The 23,269-nt window shown below is 47.9% G+C and overlaps 1 protein-coding gene across 1 annotated transcript in view; it reads left to right on the top strand.

The window, feature by feature from the left end:
- Positions 1-4,436: 4,436 nt before the first annotated feature.
- The window catches only part of LOC141974708 (bone morphogenetic protein 8A-like), a 42,633-nt gene continuing 23,800 nt past the window's right edge, over positions 4,437-23,269 (top strand). The window contains exon 1 of the mRNA XM_074934660.1: positions 4,437-4,881. Within this exon, the coding sequence (XP_074790761.1) occupies positions 4,476-4,881 (406 nt within the window). The 5' untranslated portion in view covers positions 4,437-4,475. The remainder of the gene's footprint in view (positions 4,882-23,269) is intronic.

Consider the following 23,269-nt stretch of genomic DNA (forward strand, 5'->3'; position numbering starts at 1 on the left):
AGCCTGGAGCTACCAAGGGTCTGGATAACTGCTGCAAGGTCCACACTTAAGAGGAATGAGCTGCTTGCTTGCCAGGTAGGGAGATGTTTGATGGTTTGGGTTATTTAATTACTTTGCAAAATATGGTCTTGTGATCCTTATTAGTTCCTTTTCCTATCCTTATTAGTTTCTTTCCCTTTTTTTACATGTGTATCCCAGGGAAGCATGCTAATATAATCTACTGTATGATGTAACGATGGACTGTCTGGGGAGAGATAAGTGGTGGGTTCCACAGTGGAGCCATACATAAGAACGTGCAGTCGTTAAAGACTGAGGTGAATAATGTGAGCCATAGAAAGTGAAAGCTCAGGGGGAAATTGGCTTGCAAAGCAAAAGAACAGCGGGGAACAATCTAAGGTTATACAGCTGATCCAGCCAAACCTTGCTCCAGTTTAAAAGCTGCATGTGGCTGTACTATGGGAAGTAAAGCAATGTGTTGTCTTAAGGTGCCTGTCATTGCCAAGAGTCCAGCTCGTCCATACTGCTGCATGGGACCAGGGAAATTAATGCAATTTGTATCCTGCTGTAGGATGTACTGGGTTTTCAAGTCCCTCTAGCCCAAGCTGTGTAGAGTCAGTACTAGCCCTAGGGGAGCAAGGCACTAAAATCTAGATCTAGTTGGCTTGGAAAACCCAAGTTTTTTTTCCCCCCTTCCTATCACGATCCCTCTTCCTACGTCTGCACTGTGGGAAGTGAGAACATGGTGCACCTGCTTGTAAGGTGCACAGCAGCTGATGGTGTGGCTGCTTACAAGCCTGGGCATTAACTAATGCCAGGGGTAAATCTGTCTATAGTAACCAAACCATCTTCATCCCAAACTTCACTCCCACCCCACCCCCAATTCCGGATTTACCCTTAGTGGCAGGAGCTTAGGTGCACTCAACTCAAAACTCTTTTCACTTCTTTTAACCCTGTCTCACCCCATTGTATCTTCATGCTGAAGTCTCCCAACGCCGGTAATTCCTACTTTCCAAGACACTGGCTTGTTTCTTGAGCTCAGTATAGTATAATTTGCTGCTGCTATTTCCCACAAGTCTTCCCTGGCTTTCTCTCCTATGGAATCTAGTCCAAAAGTCTTCAAGGCCTTCCCTGGATTTAGCAGGCAAGGAGAAAGGGCAATATTTCTCCGAACGTATCTCTAATGCTCCTATTACAGTGGTGCTCAAATACCAGATTCCTTCCTTCTCTCTCCTCGTCACAAGTGGTGAATGCTGCCTTTAACATCTGCCCCCAGCCCCCTGATTCAGGCTAATTTGTTTCCTTGAGTCAAATCTCATTTCAAGGGCTTGTCTCTGCATGAAAGTGGTTTTAGATTAAGCTAGGGTGTAAATTTAAAGTGCAGTAGCTATTTTTGACTAATTCCAGGTGCGGGCATTGAATCTGGAATAAAAGTGACTTGTTCCTGTTTGTTTGAACCTGTTTTCAAAGCGGGTTAAGCTAAACAGGAACAAGGAACTCTTGATTCCTGAACCTTCCTGGAAGGGCCTGTCTCTGATGACTACGCATTCTACTCCGTGAGCCATTCTGTTTACTGCAACTCTCCTTCCCACAGCTACGGCTGTTTTATTTGTACTTGAATGTATTGACTGTCTACCTGAATGTAAATCTGTGCTGTGTTGTGCCTCAGGAAGATTGCATGAAAGGTTTATCATATTAGGGGGAAAATGTGTTGAAGGAAAAAATTAAAGTGAATTCTTTCAAGAGAATATCTGAGAACTCCAAAATCCTCCCCCCGCCCCCCCCGAGCTCACTGTACACGCAGCGTATCTGCATCAAAGTTGTTTGCTACATCCGCTGTGGTATCTGTAACCTACGTGCTTCCTAATGAAAGTGACATTCTCATCTGAAGTATAATCTCAGGTCCATCATTTATATTGCAAGCCCCCGAGGCAGGATTGTGGCTCAGGGTTAACGGAGAGGCACCTAGCACACTTATGGGCCCTGTTAAATATTAATACATTTGGCTATCGATGTCACAAAACTTGATAATTCCCTAAATTCAACCCTTGGGGACCTGCTTTTCAGATGTCAGTGTGTGTAAAAATGTACGTTAGACTACACAAGTCTGCAGCTGCTGAGCAGAATTCTTCTGGTCAAGTTCCTCTTAACCCTCTAATCTATGTAACGAGTTCATTTTGAAGTGTCTATGATACACAGGCGTCACAGATAATGTGCTAGCATTGTCCCTTCAAAGCCTAGCTTCCTCCATGTTGTTGTTGAAGTGTTGCCAATGGGCTTGATGCAATACAAGCTGAACCGGGTATGGCTTTGCAAGTTTCCTGTTTTCAGAACTGCATTTTGTGTCTGTCTCGGTCACTTCAGGTACCTAACCACCGTGCAACAGCATAAACAGTTCTGCATTCCTGAGAGTCAGCGCTACTCCAAGCAAAGCAATATTTTTTAAACATGGGGTGATTTGAAATTGGTAGGGTCTTAAATGTTGTCCCTTGACTACTGATTGTGGTTGCATTGAGCAGTACTTGTCACTAGCACCTGTCCCGGTTTAGTGACACATTTTTAAAAGCTCTTTCTTTAAGCAAAGGTCACTGCAGCAGAACCAGGCTGTAAAATGGGCCTGCAGTTCATTTCAAAATGTGCTTATCTTTTCTAAGACACCATGGATTCTGATCTTGAATATATCCAGTTTTCACTTGTTGAACACTGTTCTTGCACCCCATCATTTCAGATTGTCCTGCGTGGGCATTGTAGACCAAACACATACATGGATGGAAATCCAGTGGTTCCCAGGAACTCCTCCTAGGCCAACCCACTGGTAGAATTGAAAAGTACAGTATTGCCTATAGGGTGTAGTCTCATTTACACATTTTCTCGCCTTTGGGAATGACATTCTACATCGACCTGAGCAAACCCCATTTCCCCCCCTCCGTTTGGTGGCTTGCACTAATAAATAAGTTTTGTTTTGGGTCAACCCAAAACTCAGCACACCAGTTGTTGTTAAGTTGGTTCAGGAGGAGCCGAGCTTCATTTCCACCTCCACTGAAGTGTTTCATTTTGGTTCTGAGGTTTTTAAGTTTTAAATAAAAAGTAAAATTTTAAACAAGCCACTTTTGAATAAAAAATTGAAATGTTTCGTTTGGAAACCGTCCGAACAGCAGGTTCGATTTGAAAAGGGGGGGAGAGGGCATGAATGCATGCTCGAAATCTGCATTTTTGTAAGAAACTGGTGGTGGAGAAACGTTTGCCTGCCTACCTGTCTGCTGTGCAGATTGTCCAGACCCACCCAGCCTCTCCCTTTCAGTAGCACATCGCTATAATACACACGTCTCCGCTCAGCATCACCTGGGACTCTACCCCCAGTTCCAGGCACGAGGGCGAAGTGTCCTAGTTAAGAGCCGAGCCAGGAGAGGGCAGTGGATACCAGCCCACCCAGCCCACCTTCACCCCGGACCGAGCGGCCCAGGAAAGCCCCCCCTCGCGGGGTGGGGCTTACTGCCATGCCGGCAGCAGAGCGGGGCTGGAGGGGGTGGCAGAGCAGAGACGTTCTGGGGTCAAAATGGGCTTTTGTCGTCCCCGTCCCGACACGGCTGCCTTGGTGGGAGGCAGGGCCCTGTGCCGCAGGGAAAGCACCGAGCACTGGCCCCTGAGCGTCAGCTTTTCGCTGGAAACCCCGATTGCCGTGGACGAACGATTGGGGCCGGGGCCAGCCCCTCGCTGCTCGCTCGGCGGGGCCCAGCGCTGCGCCCGCAGAACCGCTGGCCTCCCGGCAGCCCCCCTCTCTGTGCGCCCCTTCTCGGGGGGAGGGGGATGAAAACCCCCCACAGCTGCGCGGCCAGCGCAAGGGCCAACCCCTGGGAGGCAGGAGGAGGGCAGAGGCCGAGCGGAGCCCGGGGGTGCTGGGCTGGGAGGGAGCGCTGCGGGGCGCCACCTCGCTCGGTATTTCCAGCGCGCCAGGCGCGCTCCTCCCCAGGTGTTTGGAGAGCTGCGCCCTGAGCTGCCTCCGCTTGCGCTCAGCCGCCCGGCCGGGGGCCCCTTTAGCCCGGGGGCGGGCCGAGGGCGAGGGTTTTGCTGTACAAACACGTGCTCCGGGTGCTGGCGATGGTTAAAGCGCACACCCAGCAACAGCTCCCCGCGTAAAGCCCCAGGGCAGAGGGGTGCCCGCCTGCTGTCGACGCCTCGCTGGCTGGGGCTCCCCCGGGCGGGCTGAATGACTCCGCGGCAGCTCCGCGTCCCGGGCCCGGCGGGGAGAGCCTGAGCCAGGCGCTGCTGCGGCTTGGCTCCGTTTTCCAGCTTCCGCCTTCGGAGAGGAGGCTCCCGCAAGGCCCCGCACCTGGCGCTTGTCTGGCCACGACCCATTCCAAGCCCCGGCCGCCCGTTCCCACGCGCGCCGGCCAATGGGCAGCTGGTGAGGCCGGCGCGGCGCGGCGCAGCCCGTGCGCCCCCGGGAGCGGAGCGCACGGCCCCGGCCGGCAGAGGCGATGCGGCTGCTCTGCGGGGCTCTGCTCTGGCTCCTGGGGCTCTTGTGTGACCTGGGTAACAGCAGCTTCCTCCGGAGCCACCTCCATGCCTCCAGCTTCCTGCAGCGCCGGCTAAGCGGCCGGGAGAAGCGGGAGATGCAGCGGGAGATCCTGTCCATCCTAGGGCTGCCGGGCAGACCCCGACCCAAGGCCTCCGCCGGGGGCAAGCTGCCCTCCTCCGCTCCCCTCTTCATGCTGGACCTTTACCACGCCATGGCCAGGGAGGAGGAGGAGGAGGAAGAGGAAGATCAGGTGGGCTGGGGCCGGGGGGTCTCCCGGCCCGTCCTGACCAGCTTGAGCATCCAGGCGCCTCCTTTGGGAAGAGCCATCAGCCGGGCGGACACGGTCATGAGCTTTGTCAACATGGGTAAGTGCTGAGCACCCAAGCGGCTGGAGAGACAAGGACCCCGGAGGGCGGGTGGGGCCTGCCCGGGCTTGGGCACCTGCCCCCATTTGCTCCGGGGACTTTCTTCACCTCGTCTCAGTCCACCCACAGGCTCCAGTTACTAGATTCACCGGTTCCCAGGCCAGTGGGGACCATTGGGAGCCTCTGGCCTGGCCTGAGCCCCTGGATAGCACAGAACTTTCCCTGGGGAATTCCCAGCGCAGCTCTGAGACGGAACAGCCACCCTCTGGCTGTATCCAAATGCCCCCGAGCAGCTGCCTGATTGCAGGGCTTTCTTCACCCCAGCGCACGGGCAGTTCTACCATACAGGAGTTAAGATTTTTAGAGCAGCTTTGCCTTTAAAGCACAACTCTCCTTGGGGCTCTAAAATCCTCAGATTGCCTTGAAATTGGTGCGGGGTCTCCTGGCTGATTGGTCTGGCTCTTTTCTGTCATTCCCCCCCCCCATTGTTCTAATTTCCCTCCCTTCAAAGTTGGGTGCGGTCAAATTATTTTTCTGACACTTATGCCCCCGCACAGCCCCACCCCCCAAATCACTGACACCTGTTAGTTCTCATCTGTGTTGGACCCACCTCTCACCCTTTAGCTTGGGGCCCGGTTTCTAAAGGCCAGTGTTTTTCCCTGTTGTCCCAGATTGCGGGTGGGTTTCTGTCCCTTTATTTCAAGCTAAGCTAGCAACGCTTCTCTCCTGGCTATTTCCTCCCATGAGGTCTGGTTTATGATGATTTGCATGGACTCACTTGCCGGTTACTCTGTAGTCTGTTAAGCCTCTGGATACTTGTGATATCAACGGTGATGTAATGTGGAGATGACAACTTTGTCCTCAAACCATCATAGATATGAAGGGCCTGTTGACTGCTTCCAGTCTTACATGACTCTGCAATGTGCTAGATCTAATATATGGCCTAATGGCTAGAGCACTGGATTGGAAAGATGTGTCTCTTCCTGGCTCATCGCTGGCCTGCTGGGTGACCTTGGGCAAGTTACGTCCCTTTGTTATGCCTCAGTTTCCCCATCTGTGAAATGGGAACAATGATCATGACCCTCCTTTTGTCAAGTGCGTTGAGCCCTTCTGATGAAAAGTGCTATATAATACCTGACAAGAACAATTAGATTCTGGAACTCATTGCCACAGGAAGTCAATGAGGCCAGAAGTTTAACAAAATGGAATTAGACCTTCATCTGAATAATAGGAAGATCCAGTGTTATCATCATAATTAATTGAAACAAATTTTGTGGAAGGCATATTAAACCTAATGCATCAGGACATAAGCCAATCCCTGTTGCAGATCAGGGTGAGACCTAGTGTGTGTGTGTGTGTGGTGGGGGGAGGGGGGCAGATTGCACCACATCTGCCTACTGCCGGGTTCTTGAACCTTCCTCTGAATTAGCTGGACTAAATGGATCTTGAGTCTGATCCAATCTGGCAATTCCTGTGGTCCTAAAACTTTATTCTCAGCACCCCACAGGGAAACACAACAATAACCTGGTAGGGTTATTTACTGGTAGACTGGTGTATAACTTAAAACTAATTTAAACCTACTAGAACTCACTAAGATCCCATTAGCCAAGGGCCCTGAACGGTTCTGTGTGCCTGTGTCCAGGCATGCAGGAGGCAAAGCGTGGCTGGGTGGCATCACAAAAGCAGCACCAGGTAGCCTGGCTAATCTCGCGAGATGATAGAATGACATCATTCTGCCAGGGTTACGCTTTTACTGTCCATAAATCTAGCAGGGCTGCCGCTGTGTGCGTTTAGGAGACACAAATAATTTGAATCCATGCGACTGTGTCGGTCTTGGGAGGTTCCACGATGCATCCTCGCGACAACCGTACACTTTGTTACTTGTGTACTGTCACTATGTGCTTCACTTCCCGTACCGGGCTGCTCTCTCCACGCACCAGATCTTCCCCAGGAGCAGAAACCTCGCTACTAAATTTAACTTCATCCCAAACCCCACAGACCAAACCTCGCGACTAATGGAAACCTCTCGGCTTTATTGTAGAGCTACATAAAGAGCTGGCTAATTCTAGTTGTTCTGTGTATAGGATGCCAGCAAGCTACTGGTAGATGTGGCTCTTGTTCAGCATCCTTGTGAAACAAAGCCTTTAGGAGGCTGGCCGGTACCTCCAGATGCTATCCCCTGTCTAGAAAGCTGACTTCACAAGTGACTTGTGGTGGACCGTGGGTCTGAGGGCCTCCTATGGTGGAGACTCTATTTCAGTGTCAAAAGGTATCACAGTGGTCCCGGAAATAAATACATTGTTGTTAGCCTGAGTGAGAAGCCTGCTAAAATGGGGTGGGATGTGGAGGGGGAGAAACTAGCACGGCAAATATCTGTTTGGCCCAAATTCGGCTGTAACTTGGTCCCTGCTGGGGACAGCCCTGGGTGAGTCTAAGCAGGTTCGTCTCTTCTACACTCTCCAGTTTAAAGACCAGGTTTTGAAGCTGTAAGCCAAGAGTGATTTCCACCTTAACACGTGGATGTGGAAAGACACCGACGGCGACAAATGCCTTCAAAAGCAACGGCCTCAGGGAAAGGCTGGCTATTAAATGGAATGGATTTATAACAAATGCTGACTTTCGGTCGGCAAGTTCGGCAACCCGTGAGCTCCAAATGTATCCAGCAGAAAAGGAGGTGGAAATATTGGGGACGTGCGTTAAGAGTTGAAGAAGGAGTGTCTGCTGTGGCAGGCCTGCCATTAAGCAGCTGGAGGAGGAACATGTAAAAGAGGCCGCTGAAAGAATTCCTCTGTCGAGCGGTGCTCAGAGAGGCCGTCTACACGGCAATAAAAGGGCCGTGGCACAGCTGCCACTGGCCCAGGTCAGCTGACTTGGGCTCGGACTGCGGGGCTCAAAGTTGCGGTGTAGACGTCCGGCCTCTGAGACTCTGTGAGGGGAGAGGGTCTAGCCCAAGCTTGAATGTGACACTGTAATTTTTAGCCCTGCAGCCGGTGCCCAAGTTAACTGACCCAGGCTCTGAGACTCGGTGCTGTGGGTTTTTTTTTTATTGTAGACATACCTAGAGAGGGAACACTTGCGGGACGTAACAACATAGAGGACGTGCAAGGATTGGCCCAGGATAGACAGGGCCTTTTGTGCCCTGAGTAATGTCTGATGATGCAGGATGGATTCAGGTTCAGATCTGTTCCAATACACGACAGCGTCTGTGAGTCGTGGAAGTGGACTATGGTGATAAAATCACCTAATTTTCAGCAGCAGTTTATTAGTAATTCACCCTTATCAGAACTGACTTCAAAATACAGGGCCAGATCTGCCCTGATGTAAGTGGGCACAACTCTTAGAGGATAATAGGGTTATAAGTAACATCCAACATGGATTTGTCAAGAACAAACCATGGCAAACCAACCTAATTTCCTATTGGCCTAGTGGATGGGGAGAGGGAGGAGAAGTGGTAGATGTGATGTATCTTGATTTTTAGTAAGGCTTTGGGCGCAGTCCTACATGACATTCTCATAAGAAAACTAGGGAAATGTGGTCTAGATGAAATTACTATAAGGTGGGTGCAAAACTGGTTGAAAGACCATACTCAAAGAGTAGTTACCAATGGCTTGCTGTCAAACTGGGAGGATGTGTCTAGTGGGGTCCCACAGGGTCAGTCCTGGGTCTGCTGTTTTTCAGTATTTTCATTAATGACTTAGATAGCAGAGTGGAGAGTATGCTTATGAAATCTGTGGCTGATATCAAGCGGGGAGGGATTGCTAGCATTTTGGACGACAGGATTAGAATTCCAAACGTCCTTGACAAACTGGAGAATTGGTCTGAAATCAAGAAGATGAAATTCAATAAAGATAAGTGCAAAGTACTTCACTGAGGAAAGAAAAATCAAATGCACAATTACAAAATGGAAACTAACTGGCTGGGTGGTGCTACCGCTGAAAAGGATCTGGGTGTTAGACTGAATCACAAATTGAATCTGAGCCAAGAATGTGATGTTGCTGTGAAAAAGGCTAATATCTTTCTGGGGTGTAATAACAGGAGTGTTGTATGCAAGACACAGGAGGTAATTATCCTGCTCTATTCCGCCCTGGTGAGCAGTCTTCAAGCATGTTAAGGGCTGTTATAAAGAGGATGGTGGTTCTCCATGTCCACTGAAGGTAGGACAAGAATTAATGGGCTTAATACGCAGCTAGGGAGATCTAGGTTAGATAACAGGAAAAACTTTCTAACTACAATATAAGGATAGTTAGTCTCTGGAATAGACTTCCAAGGGAGGTTGTGGAATCCCACTACTGGAGGTTTTTGAGACCAGGTTGTACACTTTCCTATCCGGGAAGGTCTAGATTTATTTGGTCCTGCCTCAGCGCAAGGGGCTGGACTAGATGGCCCTCAAACGTATTTAGCGTCCTAACTTCCATTGAAATCAGTGGGCATTAGGAGCTTAAATACCTTTGAGGACCTGGGCCCCCATTACGCCCTGAACGCTCTCTAACGAGGTGTGCAAATGGAGAGAGAGCAAGAGCTGTCTGGCTTTGTCCTGCCTGTGACACTAGTCATCTCCCCTCTTTAAATAATGCTAAAAGCTCCCCGGCCTGGGCTGAGCTTTCTCAATACATTTATTTATTTTATCTATGATGCTTTAATACAAAGGAGTTCTGAGGAACAGAGGGAGGGAAGGGCCCCTCGAGGACATTATTCTGACCCAAGTTACTTAGCGTGGAACAGTGTGTTGCAGATGATGGTCGACAGGCCTGATTCAGAGATGACTTGGCCCTCAGAGATCCCAGGCATGGCTTGAATCCCTGGCTTGGAGATACTTCTCAGGAACAAGGGCTCATTTTCGGCCTTTGTATGCACTGGAGTGCATCCAATGGCATGTAACAGCAAGAAGGGCGGGGGGAAAGCTGCCTTGCAAAGATACCTGATGTCTGTGGAGCATCTGAGGGCTGCTTTTTTCTCCTGCGCAACCTGAAACACACCCTGCACAATTCCATTCAAGCTAGTGCTGAAATCAGTGCCAGGAAAGGCCAGGCACTGCTGTCAGAATCAACTCCCCAGGCCTGGAGTCTTCAGCAGTGAAGGGGAAGGGATGGGCATTTTAGGGGAAGGGTGGCCCAGTGGTTAGGTTGCAAGCTGGAGACCAGGGTTCAGTTCCCTGCTCCACCATAGACTTCCAATGTGATCTTGGGAAAGTCACTTAGCCTTGCTTTGCTTCGGTTTCCCATCTGTACAATGGAGGTTAGAGTAGTTCCCTACCTGAGGGGGGTGCTGTGAGGATTAATACGTAAAGGACTGAGGTGCTCACGCTACTGTAATGTTACCTGCTCAGTCCATCAGAGCCAGCTGCTCTGCATGCTTCAAGACAGTATCAGGCAAATCAGTCTAGGCTGATTAATTGTAGGAAATTTAGTTGTCTCTTAGCATTCGGGTGCGTCTTGTTGCTCTCTATAAATGATGTAAGGCACCCAGGTGCTTTAGCAATGGCAATATATATCGTTTAGTGCCCACTGCTGAATGATGGCAGAAAGACAGTCCTGGAGAAAGAGAGAACCATTTAAAAATTAAAATATACTCTGTGGGAAAGAAGGCTTGAATTGGGGACAAAAAGGCAGAGGAACTCTCCCACTCACAAAATAAGTTCCACTAACTTGAGACAGCAAAATGAGTAGATTGTGCAGATTTTCTCTCCTGCCTGTCTTTTTCTTATGTGCTCCACCAGGAGTGAAATGGTTAAAGCCTCAGCATTGGGCATGTGGGTTATCGCCTCCCTGAGGCCAATAAGGGCAGCTTGTGCCTTTCCAAGCTATTGTTTCAGGCTCTCTGCAGACTCGGGCAGAAGTTGCTCTCTTGGTTACACTCGATTCACATTGTGAAGGTTTTCTTTGTAACCAGGCTAGAGACTTTAAAAAGAAAACTAAAGCTCAGATTCTGGAGAACAAGATGGCAGCTTGGGGTAGGTGCCAATCTCTCCACCTGCCCCCTACGCCAATTCCAGCCTTGCCTGTAAAAATTCAACTTCTCGTTAACTAAATGCTTCCGAGGGCAGATTTGCGTTAATTTGGCTGCCTGATTTGCTTGTGCCGTTATCCTGTACATGCACATTGGGTAATTTGGTGCTCTCGTGGGCAGTTACACTTCTTTATTTGCCGTCCATTAGATGTACAACGGGGCATGCATTTCCGTGCAAGCAGTTACATTTGCACAGGTTAGACCTCTCTTATCTAGTCCCTCCTCTCTTGCCGAGGCAGGATTAAGTGCACCTCGACCATGAATTGGGTTAATTGTATGAAGTGCTGATCCTGTAAACTGTTCTGTTTAGGGTTCTGCGTATTGTGGAATAACTTGAAGGATCGGGCCCATGTTGATTCGTCCACTTCAATATGTGGGTGGGGAGAATTAGTTGGTTTTAGATGGACAAGGTGGGTGAGGTCATATTTCTTATTGGGCCAAATTCAGTTGGTAGAAGGGACAAGCCTTTGAGCTTTGCAGAGCTCTTTCTCAGGTCTGGAGAAGGCAACCAGAGTTTTGTCCCAGCTACATACAAGATGGGACAGATTGTTAAGCACAATGGGTTCACACGTGCTATAAGAGACCACTTTAAATGAAGTGGGTGATTAAAGGTTATCATGAGACAGTGGTCCCCAAACTTTTCAGGGATGTGCCCCCCTGCTCCAGGAGCAGGGATGTGGGTCCTGTGCTGAGGGGATGGGATGCGGACAGGAGTAAGGAGGCTGAGGCTGGGGGCAAGGCTGGGGCTGGGAGCCAGGGCAGGGCTGGAAACAGAGCTGCAGCCAGGTCAGAGTTGGGTGCCGAGGTTGGGGACGGGGTGGGGCTGGGTGGCACTCCCTGCCCACCTCCCTGGGGGGTGGCCCGGGCCCCCCTGAATGTTCCTCTCTGTCCCCTTAAGGGGGGTGTACCTCACAGTTTGGGGACCTCTGCAGTAAGGTGTGTGACAAATTATTCTAATAAGCCATCAACCTAGTGTCTCTGTTAAGTCCATAGTTTTTAGTGTCCATCAGAGTAATGAGTTTAAGTTCCCAGGCTGGTCTTGTGAAGGTTTTGAACAGGTTTCCTTTCAGGATGATGACAGAGATAATACTCAGTCCTGCCATGAGTGCAGGGGACTGGACTAGACGACCTCTCGAGGTCCCTTCCAGTCCTATGATTCTGTGAGAGGTCAGCTATGGAGTGATCGCTTTGTGAAAAGTTTGCCCATGGGTGACGGGGTGTTTTTTGTCTGTGACATTCATTCAACTGTCTGGTTTCACCCAGGTGGTGGTGGTGGGGGGGCATTTGATGTGCTGGACACGGTGCTCCATATGCCATAATTAAGGCTACGATTTTTGTCAGGGAGGAGGCGAATGTCATGGAATCTGTGACTTCCAGAGACCTCCATGACTTGAGCCCCCAGTGCTTGGGAGCTGCCTGCAGGGTCCCTCCGCTGCCCTTCTGTGGGCAGCCGGGGGACCCCACAACTCCTGGCCGCTGCAGGCAGCAGGGCCCCCAGGAGCTTAGAGCCATGGGGGGCACGGGATCCCACTGCTCCGAGCCATGCAAGGTGCGGGGATCCCGCAGCTCCGAACTGGTCCCCCCCCGCAGACGGTATGGAGACCCCACAGTTTGCCATTTTGTGTCACGTATTTTTAGTAAACGTCACGGACAGGTCACAGGCTTCCGTGAATTTTTCTTTATTGCCCGTGACCTGTCCGTGACGTTTACTAAAAATATGCATGACCAAATCTTAGCCTTAGTCATGTTAGGCTCGTGTAGGACCCCTGGATCGTGAAAGTTGTGTTGGGGGTGAGGGATATGGATCATCGTAGCAGGGGAGATATGTCTGCAGGTTTCACATCTGTTGTTCTGGCAGGGTCTGGTGCCGCTTTGAATTGCTGTGTCCTGGTGATGAGGAGCTGGGTGAGATTTTGGGGCAGGGGGAGAGGGTTGTTTGAAGGCCAGAAGAGTGGGTTCGTGAAAGATTTATTTCAGGCTGTGGACCCCATCAAGTATAGGTTGTAACTGTTTGATGGTACCCATATGGGTTCTAGGGTGGGGTGGCAGGGACAACTAGAGGTGTACGGTGGGTGGGGTTTTTCCCCCCTGTGCTGAAGCAGATTCTTCTGGGTATTTGGGTGACCTGTTCTATGACACAATCTACTCTGGTGGCGTGTCCTTGTTTAGTGAAGGTGGATTTAAGTGTGTATCCCGGACTACTACTTTGGAGCAAATTCTGGGGTACCTAGAGCCTGGCTGTAGGTAACCGATTTTGTGATGTGTCCGGGGCGGGGTTTGCTGGATAGGTGGACGCACGTGCGGTGATCTGTGGTTTAGATGGTTGTAACCCAACCATTTCACTAACAAACAAAAATAACGAAAGGTCTGATTCGCTAAAGCACTGCAAAATGACTTGGTTTTAAAATGAAAGTACTTTATATCCATCAGAATTAAAAAAAAAAAATATTACAGATGCTAGCCCTGCACTTGTGTATTATGGGAGTTGTACCAGTAGAAGAATGACGTGTATAATGAGAGGCTGTCAGAGAACCTTAGCAGCATTAATGCATGCCCCTGTCTGTAACACCCCGTCTCCTGTACACATCAAAACAGACACACCTTCTTTTAGTCCCTCCCTTACAAACCTTCCACACCCACTGCCTGCAGGGCAAGCTCAGCTTTACTACTGTTTGCTATAGGACCAGGTATGGGAGGTTTATTGCACAATCAGCATGTTCAGAACTTTTAATTTAAGATTCCAGTCACCTTCATTTCAAAAGGAAACTAAAGGCTGCCTCACGCTCCCAACCACAGAGCTAGCGAGAGCAGAAGCCAAGAGGAGCTGCAGGAACCTGATGCAGCCTTCAGGGAGTTACTATCCACTCGGGTTATTTTGGGAAATAGAGACGAGGAGCCACCCATTTTAATGATTTACTTATGACCCAGGAATTTGAGCTGGGCAGCCCAGTACCTACTAAGGATATTTTCTTTCTTTTTTGTCACACTCAGTGGGTAAGCCCGGTCAGTAAGAACCAGTCTGGGGTAGTCACTCCACAAACAAGGGTGTTACGTGGTGAAGGGTCGAGCCATTTTAGGACAAACTGGGATTCATAGTACCAAGACAGGGTGGCCTGGATGCATGTTCTATAAAATGATCTGGACGTGACTTTCTGACAATACAAATGCAGCCCCTTTCTGAGGCTTCTGCAGCCCTGACTGTTTTAAAGAGGGGTTTTTCTACCTGCCAGTTGTAGAATGAATCTGCCTGAAAATGCCTCCTCCCCCCGCGGAGCCAGAGAACGAAGACATGTCTTCTCTGAGCCGTGTAGTTATTTCACTACGAACAAACACAAAAGGAGGAGACAGCAGAACCCTCCATGTTTACCCCGTAAACTCACCTGCAGAAAGGCATGTAAGGGGCACAATCAAGTCAGTTTCAAAAAGGAGGTTTTTTGTGGGTCTATAATAAGATTGCCCTAGTTCTAAAATGTGTTCCTCTCCCCCGCTGCTATGTGCGAGCCTTGCACAAATTAAATGTGAGGGCCAGAGACTCCCCTGACAGTAAACCTGCTTGTGTACAAAGTGTTGTCAGATACATGGCGCAAACTAAACACGTTTTGTCAGTTTCTCAAATGCCAGGTGCAACAATATTGAGTTAGAATCACAGAATATCAGGGTTGGAAGGGACCTCAGGAGGTCATCTAGTCCAACCCCCTGCTCAAAGCAGGACTAATCCCCAACTAAACCATCCCAGCCAGGGCTTTGTCAAGCCTGACCTTAAAAACCTCTAAGGAAGGAGATTCCACCACCTCCCTGGGTAACGCATTCCAGTGCTTCACCATCCTCTTTGTGAAAAAGTTTTTCCTAATATCCAACCTAAACCTCCCCCACTGCAACTTGAGACCATTACTCCTCGTTCTGTCATCTGCTACCACTGAGAACAGTCTAGATCCATCCTCTTTGGAACCTCCCTTCAGGTAGTTGAAAGCAGCTATCAAATCCCCCTCCTTACTCTTCTCTTCCGCAGACTAAACAAGCCCAGTTCCCTCAGCCTCTCCTCGTAAATCATGTGCTCCAGCCCCCTAATTGTTTTTGTTTTTGTTGCCCACAACTGGACTCTTTCCAATTTTTCCACATCCTTCTTGTAGTGTGGGGCCCAAAACTGGACACAGTACTCCAGATGAGGCCTCACCAGTGTCGAATAGAGGAGAATGATGAGTTAAGTGTTTGGTTTTTCCAAGTGAGGTGTCTGATTTTTTTTTTTCTCCAATTGGCAATGTCCCTTTACAAGACTGCACAATACAACCAAGAAAATGTTCCAATTTTCACACTATATTCTTGTGTCTCATTTCCATCTTTATAATTATATGCAGTTGTTTGGCACACTAACAACACAGACCAAGTACCACACTGAAAGCATTTAATGAAATAACCACCTTCAGGACTGCTAGTTTTTTTCCAGCCATTATAACAGGTGGCCATTTGATATTGGGCCAGCGAGCTCACCAGGGCTCCCAGCGCTTTAGCTGTTGGCCTCCGCTTACGAATCCGGGTGGAGCAGTTTCCCTTCCAACCATTTTAGCAAGTCAGCTGCCGTGCAGCTGAAACAGCTGGGTGGGTCTGGTGTGTGGCTGGAAATGCTTTTCATAGGTGGCCACTTAATGTAAGGAAAGTTAATATCCGAGAGATGGGAAATCTTAGGGAGACTTAAGTATCGCCTCGCATTAACCAAAGAGATTGCAAGTAGCATTCGAGACCGAGGTCGCTGCACTTGGTTTTAAGAGAGCGCTCTTCGGTATGAAAGGTAACCCGGAGTGCTTCTGGATTCTAGACAGCCTTGCAGCGCATCTCTCACATCCTCTTGCAGGGCGATGGGATGCTGGCTATATTCCTTACAAAAACTGATGTGGGATCTTTAGCTGACCGCTGCTAGAAGTGAGCAGAAAGAATTTCCATTCAGCCTGGTCACTTACTGAGGGCAGAGTTCTTGACTGGTTCCCAGCTCCCTCTTAGCAGCTGACAGCAAAAGCCAAGTGCAAGGTCTGAGCGCTCAGTGTTGCCACCTGTGGAGTATTTCATCAGCACAGCAAGTTTTTACTTCGAGGCCAATTATTAGTGAAGACAAATTACCTTCAATATTAAAAGCTGCTGTTTTCCCACTCCTGCTGTTCCCTTCATTCTCTAAGGGCTCAGACTCCCTCCCTAGTTCCTCAAATGAATTTCATCTACAGTGGCTCAATAGATCAAGACACGGACTGGGGTAATTGTTTTATTTTGTGGCAAAGCTTTCTCACCAAACTGGATGAAGGGTGGGTGTGTGCTTGCTTGCTTCCTTTAAATGTGCAGAATTTTCAACAAGAAAGTATAATTTTTTGCAGGGGGGGTAAAGGAAATATTAGCCAGACTCCCCTGAAACATACTTTCGAACTTCACAAAGTTTTTGTTTGGGAATTGCAGTAACGTACGTGTCTTGGAAATTAAGGGACCCAAGCAAAACGGCGTTATGATCAAATGCAACAGAATTTCAGATCCAATTGTGAATGAATAGGTGCCTTCATTGGAGGGATCCCATGGCCTTTTGCTCCTAAAGTCTGCCACAGAAGGAGCCAGGAATTGTTTAGGAAATGAGGAGCCAAGCCCAGCTGCTTATCTGCCACAGTTTGCAGTGTTCGGGAGTACTTCTAAATCCCTTTTTCCCCTTTGGAAAGCTTCTGTAGTTTATTTTTTCCTGGTTTCAGCTGAAGGGTAGCATCCTTCTTGCATCTCATTTAAATATATTTTAAGACTCGGAATACTTGATGTGGTTGAATATGCTGGCATCTCCTTCTAATTTAGGGTCTGAAATGGTCATCTGGCCCATTCGGAGGCAGCCAGGACTAGTAATTACAACTGATGTGTAGTTTATAGAAATGGCGCACACACAAAGTTTTACAATTAAAAAAAAGTGCCTAAAAATACCTTGCAAACAGTAGAGACTTGAAGACCTGCTCTTCAGCATTGCGGAGATTTCTGGCTGGGAGGAGGGTTGAAAGGACTGAAAAGAAAGAAACTGGAATTCTGTGAGAATGCTAAGAAGGCGGCCTGGAAGAGCCAGTAGAGATTGCAGTATCCCACCTCTACCCTCTGTAAGGTGCTGAGGTTGGAGAATCAAGGAGAGGCCGCTAGCACGTCTGGTGCTTTGCTTCACTATGGGGAGAGGCTCCTTCAGAAAGTGCTTTTATTAGATACAAGGGGCAATTTCAACCCTTCCTTGGGCCTGCAGCTGCTTGAGCAAAACGGCAGCCCGGCTTTCTCACACTGAACTTCACTTTGTTCCCCCAGGGTCTCTCTGTCTGCCCTTCCCCGAATTAAAATAACCGAGCATGTGACAAATGAAAGGCATCTCTGAAAGCTCAGTTAAGCAAGTCTGGCCGTCTTTTTTTTTTTTTTTTTTCCTTTTATCTATTGACTTTTAAAAATCAGAGTGAGCCTGAAAAATAAAAGTGGGGTGTTGGCGGGGGGAAGAGGGCATGCAAAGGAGTAGAAGGATTTTGATCCCAAGGGAAGCTGCCGCTCTCCATGCTGTAAAACAGGTCTGCCAGAGACTAAACACCTCCTCACACAAGCTTAGCCTTTACTCGGAGGTGCTGAGATGGTACGAGAGTGGTGCTGGTCCAGTGTTTGGCTGGGATCACTTGGTAAAGGGTTCAGTCCAGCATGAGAAGAGAGAGAGCCCCGAGACACCTCTGGCCTATTGTATATAGGTTCTTAAACCACGTTTGCACCACGCTACCCGAACACCTCCAAGTGGTGCGTTCAGTAGTGTGACTCTCTCTCAACCTCTGTCCAAGCCTGCCCAGAACCCCCGGCGTGACTCAGACAGCTAGTCCCCACCGCCGTGGCTTCCCTCCTCCAGAGCCTGAGCTGCCTATGTGAAAACTAGTGCAGGCATGTCTACACGAGCTGAATCATACCCCCTGACTGCAGTGAAGATATAGTCTAAATCAAGGGTCGGCAACCTTTTAGAAGGGGTGTGCCAAGTCTTCATTTATTCACTCTAATTTAAAGCTTCGCGTGCCGGGAATACATTTTAACGTTTTTAGAAGGTCTCTTTCTATAAGTCTATAATGTATCACAAAGCTATTGTTGTATGTAAAGTAAATAAGGGTTTTAAAATGTTTAAGAAGCTTCATTTAAAATTAAACTAAAATGCAGAGCCCCCCCGGACCACTGAAAATCCGCTTGCATGCCGCAGGTTGCCTACCTCTGGTCTAAGTGCTGCCGGGATGTTTGAACAGTGTCACTGTCCGTGAGAAACAGCATCTCGTCTTTTATTTCCTTCTCCTTTCTTAGCCAGTTAAGGTGTGGCACAGAACAACCCACCAGAGCTCTTTCTGCTGGGGGTCATCCGTGTTTCTCAAGCAGTTTGCTCACGAGGTGTGTAAAAGCAAATGGCCAAGCTACTTAGAGCAAAGGACTCGTTAAATATTAATCAGGACATATCTTAACTGTCTGTGTGTGACTTGAACTCTGAATTATTCAGACCCCTTCTCTAGTGAGGCATCTAGAATGGGAAAGAGAACCCTAGATGTGGTTTTACTAAGGGCATGTATAAAGCAAGCCGCTATCTGATTTCACAAGTGATCCCTCTCCCTATACTTAACAGGATTCTATTTTCCAAGTGTAGGGTGCCTGTCATGCCCAAAGACTATTTCCCAAATCCTACAGACCCTCTGTTACCAGACGTAGTGATACAAATGTGAGCGCTGGCCATTGACCTCCATGGTACCTCTCTGGGTAGTAAACGCTACGCCCAGTAGTAGGTGGCCGCAGGATTGGGCCCTATCTTTGAGCTGTCTCTGTGTTACAGGGAAGCATCAACCAATGTATAGCACAAGGCAGCACAGTAAAGGGAAATTTTTTGACCAAGGACATGAGGGTAAAGCCCCTCATGTTATGAAGATGGCCATAGGATCGTTAATGTCCACACTGAACAAACGGGACGGCTGACTTTTTAAATGTTTATCCAGCCGTTCAATAAAGAAACCTCAAAACAACTCAGCTATTTTTGCAGTTTACCTCCGAAAAGAAATGCAGCCCTGTTAGTCTGGTCAAATCAAAACCATGGTTCCGGGGAGTCTGTGGATTATCAGCCTGATGCTTAGCTAAGCCAGCCATTCCCACCCAATCAATAATTGTAATTATTTGGACTTATCATTCAAAAATCTCTCATTCAAGGATCTCGGTGTATTTTTACAAACATTATTTAAAGGCTTGGAACGCTCCCAGGAGGGGGAGGTATTATACACAATTTCCAGATGAGTCAACTGGGAAAGAGGTTAAATGACTTAGCAAGGTCTCAGAGAGAGATTCTGTAGCAGACTCTAAATTGAACCCAGGAGTCTTGACTATCGGACTCTTACTCGACTGACTAGAGCAGTGGTTCTCAAGCTTTTTTTTTTTTTTTTTTTCCCACGGACCACTTGAAAATTGCTGAGGGTCTTGGCAGACCACTTAATGATCTTTCCAAATGTTGTTTGTACCATCAGCTAACTATTGTAAAGCACTTTGGAACGTTTTTTGATCTACAGATAAAAGCACACAACTCATATTTTAATATCTGTAGTCTTACCTTTCTAATGCGATGGATGTGCCCTCTCCCCCTGCCATGGCGGCCCCCGAGCTGGGGCTGGGAAGGAGCGGGGCGTCTCCCTCTCCTTCCTGCTGCAGCAGCTCCTGAGCTGGGGCCGGGGTAGAGGGCCATCTTTCCCCGGCAGCCGCAACCCTGGAGCTGAGGAAAGTCGCCTCTTTTTCTCTGGCCACCGCAGCCCTGCACATCCCAAATACTCCAACCCCCTCTTCTCACCCCACTGCCCCCTCCCTCCTACCCCCTATTCCCTCCAAGGCCATGTGCATCTTCTCCAGGGTCCAGGCACCTAATTAGTGTAGGCACGCCTGCATAGCTCCACTAATTAGGTAGGTGGCCCTTCATTCTCTCGTGTGTGGCCACCCAGGTGCGCACCTTCGAGGGAACTACCTGTGGACTACCTGAATGGGGCTCACGGGCCACTGGTGGTCCAGAGACCACAGTTTGAGAACCTCTGGACTAGACCATACCCCGAATGGCTGTTTGTGTTTGTGTAAACTCATGTTCAGTGTCTCTCTTCCCATTGCCAGGTTCCTTGTTATGCTAGGATTTAATTAAAATTGATAATCTGTCAATTTTTCAACTCTCTTGGGTGACCTTATCAAAAGCTTTATAAAAATCTAGATCTACTGCTTAGTGTCCGTTTCCCTGACACACCCAATTTGTAAATTAGTGAAGAACATAACATTTGCCTACCATGATCTGTCTCATAAACCCGTGTTGCTGTTCACCACATTTTCATTTCAGTGTGCCCTACTAGTTTTCCCTGTATTGAATTTAGGGTAATGGGTCCAGAGTTTCCAAGATTAACTTTTAGCCTCCTTTTGATGACTAGGTCTACGTTCTCCAGCCCTCTGACACGTCCCTTGTCCTTAGTAATTAACCAGAAATTCTGACTAGTTGTATTTTCTTCACCACTTCTTCCAGAGTACTTAGAAGAAAATCATCAGGCAAAGCTGACTGAGACAGGTTCCGTTTATTAAAGTATCTTCTATATCAACTTCCAAACCTTTCTCATCACTGTTGCCTTTTTCTTCTCCCGGAGACTAAAGAAAAGGGTTAAATATATCTGCCATTAGGAATCCTCGAATTAGTATTCCTTCTCGAAGACTGGTCCCACATCCTCATGGTTTTTCTTTCTATACCTGATGACTTCAAAATCTTTGTTTGGTTCAACCCCTATAAAATATGAGCCGATACACGTCTCAAATACCTCAAATCCTTTCAAAAGGGCAAACACTATGACCCTGAAGAAGACTTGACTGACCCCTGAGGTACGTGCTAAGCATAGCAATCCTTTCCACTGTCTGGATGGGCGATTCCTCCATTAATATCAAAGCTGCCCTTGCCTGCCCTCACATCGCCTTTTTGTGGATAAGTTTACTGGGTGGGGGATTTATGGTAGAAGACGTTTGGTGAGCTTCATCGTCTGCAGAGAAAGTGACAAATCTTGTCCCGGACCCCATTCAACATCCTCCCGAGTCTGATTGACCACGAAGGCAACGGAGCCTTCTGAACCGGTTTTGTACCAGACCTGGAATTTGTGCTGCAGCCGAATTTCAGTGGCGTTTCAGAGACTGTCCCCTTTGTCAATGTGGACAGCCACAAACCATGGCGCATATTGTTGAGGACTGCAAAATGACTCAACTTCCTGGAGGTCTTCGTGCCTTGAACGATGTTGATAAGAATGCTGTGGCTTTGCTTGAGTGGATTGCCTACACCAAATAAATAAATGTCAAAGCCTGAGATTTTTTTTTCTCATAAGCCATAAGGAGACTTCTTAAGTGAATTGGTGTCTTTCAGAACTGCTATAATTAGATGATTGCTTATAGGGATTCCCATCCTCCTATATGCAGCAAACATGCACCCAACACATGTGGGTGATTAGCAAGTTGTTTAGTTTTCCACACACGGCATGAAAGCAGCCTGCCAAGTATACTCATTACACATTTCCCCCCGGGAGGAACCAATCATGGGCTTTTGGAGCATTATTTTAAGTTTTACAGCAAATAAACATAAAAGGTACCTAGAGACCAGCTGTGTTAATTGCGCCTATCTGTGAGTGAGCACAGGCTCGTTGAGGGCCTGTTCCTGGGCAGGAGGACGCCTGATGAAAGCAACACAGGAGGGGATGGCTGTCCTCCTTTCATTGGAAACCCTTCATTAGATTTCTGTCAGGGGGATTAGAACAGAACAAAGAGAGGAAAAGAGGTGAGAAGAGGTTTAAAAATCTCCTAAGAGGGAAGACTGGAACACTATTATTTATTTGTGTCACTGTAGCACTTTGGGGGTCCTGGTTCTTGACTAGGGCTCCCTTGTTCTAGGTGCTGTACAGAGGCAGCAGGTCTGTCCTATTTCACTCAGGGTGAAGAGTGGCAGTTGGGTAGATGGATTAAATGTTGGTGAATATGTAACGATGAAGCCAGTGATGGAAGGAGCCAAGCAGAATTTTGAACCACAGAACTTTAAATAGTCAGGAAAATGTCGCTTGAAATCCATTTAACAAAAACAACCCTATACCCTAGCAGACACATCACTGCATCAGTCCTTGTCTGACCACAGTGCTTTAAAATTAATAATCCTGTGGCGCTTACACACATACTTACATGTACACTGACAGACACAGATTCGGACTGAGATTTCTTTTTTAAATGCAGCCTAAAAGATTTGGATGGCCAGTTCCCAGGGATTTGAAAATCCACCCACAAACGTGCTCTCTATCACAGATAGAAATCAGCAAGAGAGTTGAGCCTCTGACACAAGACAAATTGAGAAAAGTGTGGTGTAATAATCTCTATAACCACTCCTCAGACGGGTACACTCTGCTTTTTGTGGTCAGCATAGATATCCACACAGCTGGTTGTGCATAAAAGACGTTTCCAGGTCAGGACGGGCTCCATGGCTCCCTGGGACACACTTCATAATGTCCTTCTATTGCTTATGCCCTGGAGGAACTAAGCGGGACAAGGTGGGGGAGGGAATATCTTTTATTGGACCAACTTCTTGTTGAGAGAGACAAGCTTTCGAGCTTACACAGAGCTCTTCTTCTGCATGAACTAAGGCAGGGACGATGTCTTCGGTGGGACCAGACTTGTGAAGCCCAGTTTCCACAGCTTTGTGCCCCACTACATACAAATGATAAGAAATCAGCTGGAACTGAGATGACTTCTCCAATGAAGCTGAGCATCCCTAACCCTTCTGCTTTATAACTCGTCCGATCCCCTGCAATGCACTAAACGAAACCAAATTTGGAATAATTATAGCACTGAAAAACACCCAGAAGAAATTTCACATTTAGCCATGTCCTTGTGACGTTACCAGACAAACCTCCTTGATTTTTGCCACAAGAATTCCTATTGCCCTTCCCTGAATGCATGTTTATACATCAGATAGATGACAAATTTCAAGTATTCTGGGAAAACCTCGAATTACAGTTGTTTATAGTTTTCTAAGTCGTTAGTATGGATTTTATTAGCAAGTTGCTGATGCTGCTCCTGTATCTCGTCTGTTTCTGTATTGGAGAACTAGGAAAGTAACCGTATTCCATAGCACTGTGTCCATAAATAACCACAGCTGAAAGGAGGAAAGATAGAAATCTTACTGCTGTTCAACATAACTTTCTTGATAGAAATACAATCACATGATCAGATCTGGCATTGATTTCTATGTATACATGTGGGTTTCTGTCTTATTGTGTGTATTCTAGCTCTTGTCTCCACCTAGCACATGGTAGATTTCCTATGTATAGATTTCTTAAGAGTAATGGTATATCAA

The sequence above is a fragment of the Natator depressus genome, chromosome 19 (assembly GCF_965152275.1).
Source record: "Natator depressus isolate rNatDep1 chromosome 19, rNatDep2.hap1, whole genome shotgun sequence".
NCBI classification, from domain to species: Eukaryota; Metazoa; Chordata; order Testudines; family Cheloniidae; genus Natator; species Natator depressus.